Genomic DNA, 13,522 nt, shown 5'->3' with positions numbered 1-13,522 from the left:
TTTTTTTTTTTTGTTGCTAGTTCAATTCCTTTTATAAACAACTAGTCCACGGCAGAAACTATATTGTTTGAAACATTAAACCTACAGTTGCACATAAAAGAATAAATACTACGATTAAATAGTCCAAATACAACATATGGGCAAAATATAACACTGGGGGTAAAAGCACACACACACACACACACACACACACACACACACACACACACACACACACACCAGGAATGTGTGCAGCTTTTAGGAATTAATAATTCATCCTCTATATTATCTACCTCATCCACCCTGCGCAAATGCATTATATTTTCTTCTGTATGACGCCGCTGGCTACTTTAGTTGCTCCTGTATCACCGTATAGTTGATCCTCTTCTATTTGCTGTGTCTCTGCATCTCTATTTAAGAATCCATTCTTGTTTCACTGCCTGCTAACTGACAAGCTACCCATGTGCATTGCAGGGCAAAAACAGCAGACTCATGCCACTGGATACAACAGTAACATTACCCCTGTCATTAAAGCTTTCATAGTTAGCCTTTTAACGAACCATTTTACCTCTTCTGCTTCCAAAGTCCTCTCTGCTGTCTTCGGCCCTTCTTGTTTCATACGAATTGTTTCAGTCACTCATAGTGGTGGTGGTGTTGGTGTTGGTGGTGCCGGTTTAATGTTGAGCGAGGAACTCGGATGTAGTCTTATTAACGACACGTTTATGAACAATCAAATGGTCCTCGTTAAAATTTATTGATGGGCATAAAAACATGAACGGTCACTAGCCGAATATAGCGCGCAGTAGTGGGCTGCTTGTCAAGAATCTGAATCCCCTCCTCTCCTATCTCTGCAGATCCCATTTAGGAAATGTTTGCTGTATCCTCGTTAAAACAGTGCAAATTTTATTAGTGGCGTATGCTACATCCTCGTATTTTTGATTCAGTCTCTCCAATATCTAGTCCAGCTATATCTAGCCACCATGGATGGTTTTCTCCTAAATAAGAAATAAAGAGCATGCCGCAGGAAACTAACACCTCCGCCTTATCAAACGTACTTTAAAGCGTGGTTTAATAAAGATATAAGAGTAAACGATTCGGTAAACACTTTGCTGTAATACTATCCCCTGCAACAGCATGGCGCTACGGTAGATTTTGCCAGACAAAGATTGATTACACCATCAAATAGTGCCTTGCTCTTAGACGTAATGTGCGCAGGTCTGTTGTGCGACTAGAGGTAGATCCACTACTAGAACTACAAATGCGTATTTTCTTCATGGAGGAATATAGTTTTTGGAATTGCCTTTGTGCCTGCGAGAAAAAATAGTGAAAGATCATATTCTTTAATCCGATTTATGTGCACTGGTATCCCAAGATAAGTGGCGCATTGATCCACTGTACAATTTTTGTGGGGGTAAATATAATCACGTGTTGGTGAGGCAGCCAATAGCAGCCAGGGAAGCGTTGAGAAATAATTACCTGCCTTGATTGTTCTATGGCTAGATAAAAAAGTACACATACACTCCATATAATAATCGGATGCATGTAAAAGAGTCGGGGAAGCTTCGACATGTCGACCACGGGTCCCATAAGTAATTATTATGTGGACTCCTTGATCAACCATGAAAACGAGGATGTCCTTACTGCAACTCGTTTTTCGGCGCCCGGTTCGCACCCAGCCGGTCCTCGTCCGACGTCGCTAGTACCGGAGTGTGCTGACTATCCTTCCTGCAGCTTCGCACCCAAGCCACCCGTCTTCTCCACCTCCTGGGCCCCTGTACACTCCCAGTCATCAGTGGTTTACCATCCATACAGTCACCAACCTCACTTAGGCACAGACTCGAGATATGTGCGGTCATGGCTGGAGCCGATATCAGGCGCCGTGCCTTTCCATGGCTATCCGGGGAACAGCAGGCACTACGGGCTGAAGCCCGATGCATTTCAAGAACACAGAGCCGGCGAGTGTCTCGGCTCCAGCGGACGGACCTACACGGATTATCTGTACTGCTCATCCACTGACATGCGAGACAAGACGCAGCAGAATCTCCCCTCTCCCGAGTCGGAGCTCATGGCTTCAGGAAAACATAAAGATGAGAAACCGGAGCTAGATCCGAGTAAGTTCAAGCGCCTATACGATCTTTTTACAGCCCGGTGGGAGTTTTGTTTTTGGGATAGCTTTAAATATACTTTTGCTCAGAGCCATTTCAACGTCCTGCTTAAAAGTAAAATTATAAACTGCTACATTCTTCCCTTTTCAGCTCAGCTCTGAATCGCCCCCTGCTATAGGGAGCAAGCTTTAGGAACTATAAAAGACAAATGCTTCTGGGCTAATATTGGGGCAATAAAACCAGACGGGGTTATAAACATGGACTCAAACCTTCAGGAAGACGTTGAATTTGGGAGGATGTTGCATAAGCTTAAAACACATGCAAGGTGTTCTAAAGTAAACGGCCTAAACTCATTTAAGAATCCATATTCGTCATATGGTGCATTTTTACGACTTTATGTTGACCCCGTGCTATTAAAGATGGCACAGCAAACCCTGTAAGCCGAATTTAAGTCCTGTATTGTTAGATAGGCCCTTCCTGTCACACTTTGGCTCTGTTTGACCCCCAGATGGAATAAAATAAAATAAAAACGATTCTCACATAGTGAAAGGATTACATACACGTGTATGGATGCATATGCCTATCTACTCTTTTCTCTGGGTCCAAAACAAATTCACATGACTCTTTTTTTCAGACAACTTGAGGAATGTAGGGACATACTCGAGGACTTTCACCACGGACCTGTAAAGGCTTGAACCACGGGCCATTTTATGGGCCAATAAAGTGAATAAGCGCATTGAGTATTTTACGACGGTGTTACTCACAAGTTAAGGGGACAAGGAAGCAAATCAGTTTAGGCTTGAAAAGTGTAAGACTGAGAATCTTTCCTTAAAATGTTAACTGGCAGTTTAGCTTTTACGACGTACACCCAAACTTGTGTGTGCCTTGGCACTGTTTTCAGTTTGTTGCACTTTCTGATGAGTCCACAGATTTCCTATAAATCCAGAGGCTCATTCATTTTATTTTTTAAAGGCCGAACACTTAATGTTGATGTCATCTGTTTCACAATTTAGCTTTGCATTGTTATTCTGTCTTTATTATTATTGCTGTTTGTGTTTGCAGATAACCCTGTGGCAAATTGGATACACGCCCGCTCCACAAGGAAGAAGCGATGTCCTTACACAAAGTACCAGACTCTCGAACTGGAAAAGGAGTTTCTGTTCAATATGTACCTTACAAGAGACCGCCGATACGAGGTCGCCAGAGTGCTGAATCTGACCGAGAGGCAGGTCAAAATCTGGTTTCAGAACCGGAGAATGAAGATGAAGAAGATGAACAAAGAAAAGACCGACAGCAAAGACCAATAATGTGGACTACAGTGACAAAACAACCAACAATAACCACTAGTCTAATGGACAGCACAGATGTACCAAAACACACGACAAGCGCCCTCTCCTCCTTATATTTATCACTTTTGTTGGATTTTTTTTGTATTAACCTTAACTTCCAGACTGTTTGATGCCGATTATTATTTTTTAGTGCACATTTATGTGTCGAGCGTTTAAGTAGAAAAAAAGAAAGAAAAAAGAAAAAGAAAACTTCTAAGGAGAGAATTACATTCTGCTTTCACTTCGAGATATGTGTTTTTGTAAAAGAAATTAAAGAAGCGCAGTTTGGATACGCTTAAACTGTCCGAAGAAAGACAATACTTGAATTCCTTTGAATTTCACAAAAACCATAATTTATGCTGTGAATGTTTTCTTTCATGTTTATTTCCTTTGTACGCTGTTGTGCAGGTGTAGTATTTTGTACAGCAACATCTGCGGTCGACATGTCTGTCTTGTATTTTTGTGATAGTTGTAGCTGTATTTGTGCACATTTTCTTTCTCCTTTTTTTGACTGTAGCCTCCGAGTTTAATTATAGAGTGTAGATATAGACCTCTGCAAATATAACCATAATCCCAAGCTCTTGTTTTCTGTGTTTATTGTGGCTTTGCAGACTGCGTGTTTGCGATCGGATTTAGCAGACTACACGGTTGTACAGGGGAATCCAAAACAGTATCACCCCGTACTAGAAAATAAATAAATGGATACAAAAATTTCTGAAATTCAAACCAACGGGAAAACTGACCCAACCAAAGCTACATGACGCAAAAGACTGATGATTTATTAATAACAATTCCTTCACATTTTTTAGTACGCACTGTTTTGGCCGCTGAGTGTGCCCCCATTACATTAAAGGCCTAAATGAGCTCTGCTATTACAAATAATGGCGATATAGAAAGCTTGGCGTAGCCTATTTAAGGCTTTACTGGGACAACATTGTTTTAATTTTGCTTGGCATCGCTTTGCACTTGTGTCTTAATTACAGCTTCTTAGTCTCAAACATTCACATGTATACCGTTTCAGACGTTATCCGTTTTAGGAGAGTAAGTAGATCTAAAAAAAAAAAAACAACAACCCTCACAACTGATATTTAATTATGTTTTATATCAATAACAAAATACATAGTAAAAAAATATACATTTCTTCCAAAAGCGCGTCTCTGTAAGGTTTTAAAATGTACCAAAACATTTTAAATGCTGGCTTAAAATAAGTGCTCCCTTTTAAATTGTTCATATAATATTCTTATAGGGACAGAGATGAATGCACGAGTTTTTACCATATTTATTTCTTTATTAGGTCAGTGCCCTATATGAGTTGAAAGTAGCTCATCAACCACATTTGTGCAGTTTCCTAAAGAGTATTAAAAAAACATTAACCACTTAGGCAATTAAACACAACATCTAACTAAACGTTAATTGCATCGCCAGGCTCATTGGCGATCAGAAAATCTGAGACCAGATTTGAAAAGTTTCGTTTTAAGCGAGAGACCGTTTCCCATGTCTCGCATTTGTTTCCTGTGATAGACCTAAATTGCCTTTTTGTGGTGGCAAACAATACGGGCAGGATGCTGTAATTTCAAAGCCCAATCCAGTGCATTTCCGCTCTGCTTGGACAAAAATGCCAGTTTTACAGCCCCTGTTGGAGCTCGGCTGTTTGTCTCAAATGCAGACCAACAAAGCAAACTCGACTAACTGGCTAGACGTCTGGGCTAAATTACTTTATGGTTTTAATGGACGCTGGTGGTGGACTCGTTCAAAGGAGAAGCATGCGCACTGTTCTGGGGACTTGCCTGACTGGGCCAGCCGCAAAACCCCCTGCACTTCATCATATGAGTCGTCTATTAGTCTACAATTAGATGGGAAAAGTCAATACCCATTGTGCATAAATGTGAGTGCTGCAGAGCGCTATTATCTCTTGTATAAAAGTGATCAGCTGCCACGACAGGAAACGACAGCACAGCAACTATTTCAAGTCTGCAGACAAGCAAGACGAAAACCGAAGGCACGTGTTTTATAGATTCCACAGTAATTAACTGCTTTAACTTTATTTAAAGAAAAATACAGGGTGCACGCATCCTCTATACATTCAACTCTTTCTGGCCACATAGCAGTTGTCTCTGATTGGTGGAGTTATTCAGGTTTAAAGACAAATCTCGACACTAGATGACGCTGTAGGTCCACGTTTTGAGGAGTGTGTCTGTGTTGAAGGGCTTTTTTACAGCTCTGTGGCTTGGCTGAAGAGTGAAGAGTAACCTATCGATGACAAAATGACAGATATGGCCACCAACCGCATTTTGTGTAATAGGCCACAGAACAGCAATCCGGAATGCAGCCAGCTGGTTGTTGTGCTGGCCAAACAATCTGTGCAAATATAGTATTATTTTTTTCACTTCAGAAAAAAAAGATTATGCTTTTGTTATTTACTCTTTTTTTTTTTTGTAGCTTCTTTCATTGTCTGTGAATTTATGAGTTAATACGGCTGTTTTGTGGGTGGTAGTTGTGTGCTCAATTCGAAAAACGCAAAATTATATCTGCAATATACACGCAATACATGTGCACAGCCTTTTACAAAAAGTTAATTAAGCAAAATACTTAACTCAATAATAATATAATACTTAATAATGCATAATATGTGTGTTTTATTGTATTTATTGCCTCTGCTTTTCAAGCTGTAAATTCAAACCAGACTGAGACACTTTATTCCGAAAAAAAGTATTTAAAAAATCCACAATAATAAAGAGACAAAAAATCACATTCAACCAAAGACTACTTTATTAGCAGTTTTTAAACAGTTGCATCTGTAACATAAAATCAGTGCAATAAATAAATGGCAACAAAGCAACACATCGAGAACAAAATCAACAAAAGCATAAACAGCAGCATCAATAATAATGATAATAATAATAATAATAATAATAATAATAATAATAATAATAATAATAGTAAAGAAAGGGCTACCTGTACTATTTTAGTCCTCAGTCCGTGTTGGTTGTAACGTCTGTACCAACAATTCAAAGTCTCCAACAAGTGATTGGCAATCTGCATATTTATAGAGTGTGAAAGGTCTATAAATTCGCCCAGTGCGCCTTTCATATTTTACGATGATGTGTAGAAACCGTCAGTAACCCCACAAAAACCCACACAGGCATATTTGGAGAGAGAGACCACGCAAGTACTGAGCTGGGAATCGTGCGCGTTGATTGCACCTAAACATTCAATGTTAAATTTTATGAACTCCCCCGTGTGAGATTTACTGCCCATCCTCGTCGGTTTTACGGGGTCAGTAAATGGCACCTATAGCATTCATAGGTCGTGTTTATATTTGCGTGCATCAGTACTTTGGAGCGCCTGGCGCAAACGTGTCGCCTTGGCCTCTACACGGTTTTGCATCGAGGAATGTTTTGTCTTCAACTCGATGTTTTGCTCGGGGATAGAATAGCTCCGAGTCTGTGTTGTTTTTATTTTTAATACTGTTTTAATACTGTTGATAAACTCCCAAATATCATCCTGACCCAATGGAGCCCATGAAAGGCCAACTGTTTTCTGGGAACTTGTATATAACCTTCAGGGCATGATAGAAAAAAATAAAAAATAAAAATACCACATCACAGCAGCTTAATCCGCTTAGAAAGGGGGGAAATCTTCCCTGTTTTAAACACCTCATAACCTCCATACAAAGAAGCAAAACTATAAATTCAGACTACACAGGAAATGTATCATGCTTCATCGTCTTTATATCGTAACCATTTCACAACTGAATTGTTCAGCTTGTAACAAAGGTTTTTTTGTGTGATAAACTTAACATTGATCATATTTACAGCCTCTTAGATTGTTGGTTATGATTAGTGAAGCCTCTCTCAAGGTGGATATACGTAGGGCCCACGTCTGACCGGTCATGGAAAGATGAAGGGTGGGGGGGAGAGAGGTTGGAGGAGGGTGAGGGAGCCTGTGGTGGGGTGGTTGGGTGGGAATCTAAAAAAAGGAAAAAGAAAGAAAAGAGCAGCGCCTGTGACTGTGCCGGTCGAGCGAGCCAGCTGTAACCTTAGCTAACAAACATCCAAAGCACATGCCATGAGCCGGGTTTGAGACTGCAAAACCTGGAAAAAAAACCCACTCACGACTGCGAGGAGAAATCCGATGAGAGGAACGGCTCAGAGAGAGTGAGCTGCCGTAGATTGTCCAAAGGGGCAGCGTTTCTCCTAGTTCCGGTTTGTCTGCTTGTGTGCGCTGTGCGAGTTGGGACCCTAAACAAAAGGCTGCCATCATCCTAAAGGAGATATTCTACTGCGAGAGAGCCCGTCTGCTTGATGCTAACTAAACATGAGCTCCTATTTTGTTAACCCTCTTTTTTCTAAATACAAAGGCAGCGAGTCACTGGAGCCAACTTACTACGACTGCAGGTTTCCACAAAGCGTTGCCCGCAGCCACACGCTGGTTTACGGACCCGGAGCAGCCGCACCGGGCTTTCAGCACCCATCCCATCATGTGCAGGACTTTTTTCACCACGGGACCACGGGGATCTCCAACCCCGGATACCAGCAAAACCCCTGCGCTTTGGCTTGCCACGGAGACGCAACGAAATTTTATGGATATGAAGCCCTTCCAAGGCAAACGCTTTATGGTACCCAACAAGACGCAAGCCTAGCGCAATACCCAGACTGTAAATCGTCGAGCAGCTCTAACCCCGGAGAAGGACAAGGCCACTTAAATCAAAACTCCTCTCCCAGTCTTATGTTTCCTTGGATGAGACCCCACGGTCAGAATCATACAATTATTTCCTATTCTTTCAGTGTTGCCGTGTGGTGCGCGCGTGTCACTGTGTATCCGCCTGTGTGTGTGTGTGTATGTGTGTGTGATTGTGCATGTGTGCTAAATACGTAGGGTGTACAAGAGTATGTCTCTAAACTATAAAACGAAATAAGTCAGAGAACATGATGGGGCACATAGAACCTGAAGTGCAGGCTGCTGTTACTCTGCAGCACATGCCCATACAGGGCTGAATGGTTGCTTTCCAAAGTGCCTTTAAACGCTGAATTGCTGATTACAGCCACATGACACGCTCTTTGAAGTCAATTATCGTTCACATAAGATATTTCACAAACTCTAATAGTGCTATGAGAAGGGATGGATAAGTCATAGTCTAAAATACGATAATACCACACACACTAGCAGCATGCAGAGTGACAGGGGGGGGTTAGCTAAAACACAACATACCACGATTATCCAGAATCCGGGTTTTAGAGGTTTGGGGGGTAATTTGACCCACAGGCCCACTGTAGGCTCAGACACATACAGCCATAATCATAAGGGCTTTGTAGATATTACCCCTTCCATTCATGGATCTCTCTGTTCAGGCTATAAGGCTACTTTAGCTCCACACAGGTGTAAGCTTCATTTTTCATTTCTGCTCAGAGATATGCATCCCAATATTGTCCCCAACTTTATCTCTGTCTTCTCACACTTTTACCTGCCTAGTTATTGTCCTCCTGTATGAGTATGAATGAAAATGTCAGTCAGGTTTATGTGGGCTCTGCTGCAAGAGGAAACAGTGTAGTTTCTGTAAACACCCCTCCCAATCTGACATGGAGTAGTATATAGATTTTGTTTGTAGAGTTTTAACATCATTAAATTGATGGGGGATCTAGGGCAATTTTACCTTCATGTACAGATTAAAAATTGAACTTCAAAGTAATAATACTATATCTTACTCCACTAACTCTTGGGGGATGTGGTTGTAAGGTTGCATCAGACCTGCAGAATGAACTGTAAATGAAGCAGACATGTGTGTAAATTATTATTACTTTGAAGACATTTATTTACAGATCCCAAGCAAACTACGGATTCTATTGTGGGTGGTATGTGTGTACACTGATATATGTTCCTGCTAATGGAAAATCTAACTTATCCAGCTTAACACTGCAAGAAGACATCTACCCGCTCTTTCTTTTCAGTGAGTGTAATCTGGCATGTGTGAGAGCTGAAATGGGTTAGTGATTGTGCAGAGGAAATGAGTAAATTCAGAAAGAATTATCAGCCATCTGAATGTCTTTATGGGGAAATCGTGGTGAGCCCTGTTAACCTCTGGCTTTATTTCATATTTCAAGCCCCAGGAAGACGGAATGGGAGGCAAACCTACAGTCGCTACCAAACTCTTGAACTGGAGAAGGAGTTTCTGTTCAACCCTTACCTGACCCGTAAGAGAAGGATCGAGGTGTCTCACGCCCTGAGCCTCACCGAGCGACAGGTGAAGATTTGGTTTCAGAACAGAAGGATGAAGTGGAAAAAAGAGAACAACAAAGACAAGTTTCCGGGTCAAAGAGGAGAGGCCGAAGCCGAGGCCGAAGAAGAGGGCAACGAGGACGGTGAAGGGGAAGAGGCAGAAGAGAAAGAAGCAGAAGAGAAAGAAGAGACCAAGGAGTGATTTTATGGTCCTTTTATGGTTATATGGGTGAAAAAGAGGAAAAAAGGAGAGGTCCCATAAACAGACGAAGAGTCACAAGGAGGCAGAGAGCGTCAACTTTATGACCACCCTTCTATTTTGTCAAGAGGGATCAGGAATCCCACCAATATTGCTGTCATAAATAGACAAAATTCTCCATTCTCTCGTTTATCCTAACATGATGCGCATTACCATTTGGATTTTTCTGTAGAAGCTACAAACGCTTGTAGCGTTTTTTTCTTTCTTTCATAGAACTCTCGCCATTGTTTTTAAAATTATGGGAGGGTAAATTAAAACGCATGTTGGATGGAAAATGGCTTAGTTATTTTTTACAAATTTGCTTTTAATAATAACTGTATCAAAACGTAGCCAAATAAGATCAAAACATGACCAACGCCGACCTGTGTTGTAAATAGATTATAGCCTACATTAAAAAAAAAAGACATCACTTCAAAGTAGCCTTTCCGAAATTGTAAAAAAATAAAATAAAATAAAAAAAATGTAGGCCTATAACTTAGTAGTAAGTGTTAAGACATCATCGCAACAGTTGCATTGGCTAACAGCCTCTGTATAAACCACAAGTTTTATTATTATAATTGTTACTGTTACTGTTTTACTCGTTTTCATGTGACAGCCATTAGCTCCTCAGACATCTTTCTCTAGGATTACCAGGGAAATGCAATCGTTTGGAATCCTTTGATGCTACCTAAACCTGGGGAAATTGCAATAGAGATTTCTGAATATAGAGATTTCATATGGTTTTAATTTTAAAGTGTTCTATATCGACCTTATATTATTAAGTTATGTATGTAGCATTTACCCAACAAACAGTATACACTTGTTGAAGACAATTTGCGAGTCTTGGGAAGACACTTAGCTCAAAGCCCAGCAAACACTTTTGAGATTGTACCACAGCACTACCTAAAAACTCAGAGCTTTGCCTTTGCAGAATTTATATTCCACATTTATGGCATCGCTCTGATTTGATCGCAAGCTATTTCCCCAACAACTAAAACTGCCTATAACGCACATGTACTGTGTATGATAACAACTGCTACAATTACAACGATTTTAAAGTAAGGGAATTTTTATTTTAATGTGCTGGTGATATAGCGTAGTTGTTTTGCACTGAATATAATCTTTATGTACGTCTTGTTATATATTGATGTTAACAATATGCTCGTTTTCTGGTGTTTCTCCTGTGAAAGACGGAATTGTGTGTCCCCGCCATTGTTGATGTAAAATCACAAATAAACAAGATGGCTCACTATCATTTCTGGTTTTATTGAGACTGCGCACTCGGTTGTTAGAACAAATATCATCACCATCCTTTCTCCATGTACATAAACAAATAAGGGAAGTGAAAATATGCAGCGTGGCATTTTCTTTTTTGCACACTGTAAAGAGTTCAATATGAAGCCCTGTTTTTATGCACGGACAACAATAAATAGATAACTTGCAGCTGAAAAAGCCCCCCGAATAATTCAAAATTGATGATTTGATGATGCCTCGATTTTCAGCCTGTGCACCCAAAAAGTGCTTCGGCAGGAGGGAAGATAGTGCAGAACCCTCCTAAATAAAGTTTTCCCAATTTAAACTTTCCAAACTGTTCGATTAAAAAAGCGCCAGACACGCGTTTGCGGATGTATCCCTTTACCTTTTAAGGAAAGACCGCGAATCCCATTCACAGCAGGCCTACTCTCCAAAGCCTGAGTCGTATTTGATTCATCCTCTTAATAAGAAACTTCCTCTCTTCGGGGAGGACACGAAGCTTTCCTTAATGAATCTCGGGATGACTGATGGCTGTTTGAGAGATGAGATGAGCAAACATTTGACGTGCTATGTTAATAATCAAACAAAGTAATGGCAGAGCTTGAGGGAGGCTTTATCTGTCAGAGGCCATACATTTGCAAGGTGTTGCGTGAATCTTGTGTCCAGACAACCCGCCGGAAAAGTACCAGAGCGCTGAAATCAAAGCGAACGCGGGAGGCCAAGTGCAGGTAACAGGTAACATCTCTCTTCTGCAGTCCAGCTGGTTTTCATGATGACGGTTTGGAACAGACAGAGGACATGAGCAGGCAACGTGAAATCTGAGTACCACTCAAGTAGGACTAAACTGCGATAAGTATCAAACGGTACACCAATGTGGGTCTCTGAACGTGCTGTTAACGGGGTAAAATACCAGTACTTGCTCTATCATATTAGCCCACAATAGAAATTTGATCCATCTTTTCCAGAACATGAAATTCGACCTCACCCTTCTCTCGGTTTGACCACCCTCCCTTTTTATACTGGATCTGAATTTTTCAAATTGAAAACAGAATGATTTTCCACATAGTTTCTTTTTAAAAATGCATTTATTGCAAGTTTAATGCAATATTAGACGTATTTTAGTAGTAAATACGCCATAACATGACCCGAGACTTGAATAATTTAGCTGCCTAATTTCAGCGTTCGGCAGCTAAATTATTCAAAGTCTGTTGCTTTTTATTTGCTCACTTATAAACTGTTCAAATAAGCTTCAGTGCGTATGTGGAACATTGAGGATGCAAATACATCACAATGCAATGCCAAGGAGTGAGTGTTAGGGGATTTTATAATGTGTAGTTAAATAAGTGTCTATATTGAAATATGCGATTCAAACTATTTATATTTAAGCCCACACTCGTAATTGGAAAATTAAACTCATCTAAGAATTCTTTTGTAAAGAAAAGGAAAAAACAAAAAAACAAAAAAACGAACTAACCTCTAACCCACCTTGTTGTGCTTCAGACCTCTTTTATTTTAGCAAAATGAATTAATAAATATAAATAAATATTATTAAAGAGTAACATTTAGCGCCATTACACAGCCTAACGAAGGAAAACAGAACGAAAGCAGTGTTCAATGCTTTTTATGTGAGCATTTTTCGCAAAAACGCAAACTTATCCACATTAACTGGAAACTTATTTTTCAATCAAAGATTTCCATTTCACCTCAATCCAGACTGAGACCAAAAGCTGTCGGAGTCTTTCACATCTCCTCTTTTTATGGCTTTCCCCCTAGCAGTGACTTTTTTCTCTCTTTCTCTCTCTTGGATCAAACAATGTTGCGCCAAAGCGCAACCTTTTCATTCAGGGTGTTTATTCCTCTGTTTACGTGCGCTTTGTCTCTAGAAAATTTCCGGAAGTGTCCCTTAGTCACAGCTATCCAGCATCCCATATTACCCCTTTGTGTGTGTGTGTGTGTGTGTGTGTGTGTGTGTGTGTGTGTGTGTGTGTAGTTTTAACAGAGGGTTGACATTACCAATAAAGTTAAGTGTACCTGCTGTAAACTTTATTGGCGGTGGTAAAGACGCGGCTCGGCCTGCATCTTTTGTGTGTCTCAGCTCCGTGTGTCGATGATGGCCTGCAAGGACATGATGCACCACTCAAACTAGTAAGTGAGGGAAATTTTGTTGGTTAATTAGCTTGTAGAAAATGCGCTTTACTCGTCATCAGACGACATATCATGTGATTATTTCAAGGCGAAGCTAGAGGACTTCCTGTAAAAGGATTTACGAGATACAAAGCTGCGTGTTGGGGTTAAATTAAATGATACCTCTGCTGTTGTTCTCTTCATCTTGATCCGTGTCCGTGTATTACGCAAGTATTAGGATACAGTATATTTGATGAAGATCAAGAAAAAAATCAACT

The 13,522-nt window shown here is 40.4% G+C and overlaps 3 protein-coding genes across 3 annotated transcripts in view; all 3 read left to right on the top strand.

The window, feature by feature from the left end:
* hoxc10a (homeobox C10a) overlaps nt 1–13,522 on the top strand; it is a 45,055-nt gene that overhangs the window by 11,145 nt on the left and 20,388 nt on the right. The gene's annotated exons all lie outside the window — the stretch shown is intronic.
* On the top strand, nt 1,189–4,009 carry hoxc9a (homeobox C9a). The gene is made up of 2 exons (XM_003448185.5): nt 1,189–2,090; nt 3,147–4,009. The coding sequence occupies exons 1-2, from the start codon at nt 1,547–1,549 to the stop codon at nt 3,389–3,391; spliced, it is 789 nt and encodes a 262-aa protein (XP_003448233.1). The 5' UTR covers nt 1,189–1,546; the 3' UTR covers nt 3,392–4,009.
* Nucleotides 7,378–11,121, top strand: hoxc8a (homeobox C8a). Its single transcript, XM_003448186.5, has 2 exons — nt 7,378–8,165; nt 9,514–11,121. The coding sequence occupies exons 1-2, from the start codon at nt 7,730–7,732 to the stop codon at nt 9,828–9,830; spliced, it is 753 nt and encodes a 250-aa protein (XP_003448234.1). The 5' UTR covers nt 7,378–7,729; the 3' UTR covers nt 9,831–11,121.

The sequence above is a fragment of the Oreochromis niloticus genome, linkage group LG20 (assembly GCF_001858045.2).
Source record: "Oreochromis niloticus isolate F11D_XX linkage group LG20, O_niloticus_UMD_NMBU, whole genome shotgun sequence".
NCBI classification, from domain to species: domain Eukaryota; kingdom Metazoa; phylum Chordata; class Actinopteri; order Cichliformes; family Cichlidae; genus Oreochromis; species Oreochromis niloticus.
Note: the sequence above shows the minus strand (reverse complement) of the source record. Positions and strands in the feature narration are given on the sequence as shown.

Bases quoted from the DNA above. Each gene is read 5' to 3' on its own strand.
- hoxc9a (XM_003448185.5), top strand. From the start codon at position 1,547: ATGTCGACCACGGGTCCCATAAGTAATTATTATGTGGACTCCTTGATC. The intron at 2,091-3,146 runs GTAAGTTCAAGC...TTGTGTTTGCAG, and splicing joins GAAACCGGAGCTAGATCCGA to ATAACCCTGTGGCAAATTGG.
- hoxc8a (XM_003448186.5), top strand. From the start codon at position 7,730: ATGAGCTCCTATTTTGTTAACCCTCTTTTTTCTAAATACAAAGGCAGC. The intron at 8,166-9,513 runs GTCAGAATCATA...TCATATTTCAAG, and splicing joins TCCTTGGATGAGACCCCACG to CCCCAGGAAGACGGAATGGG.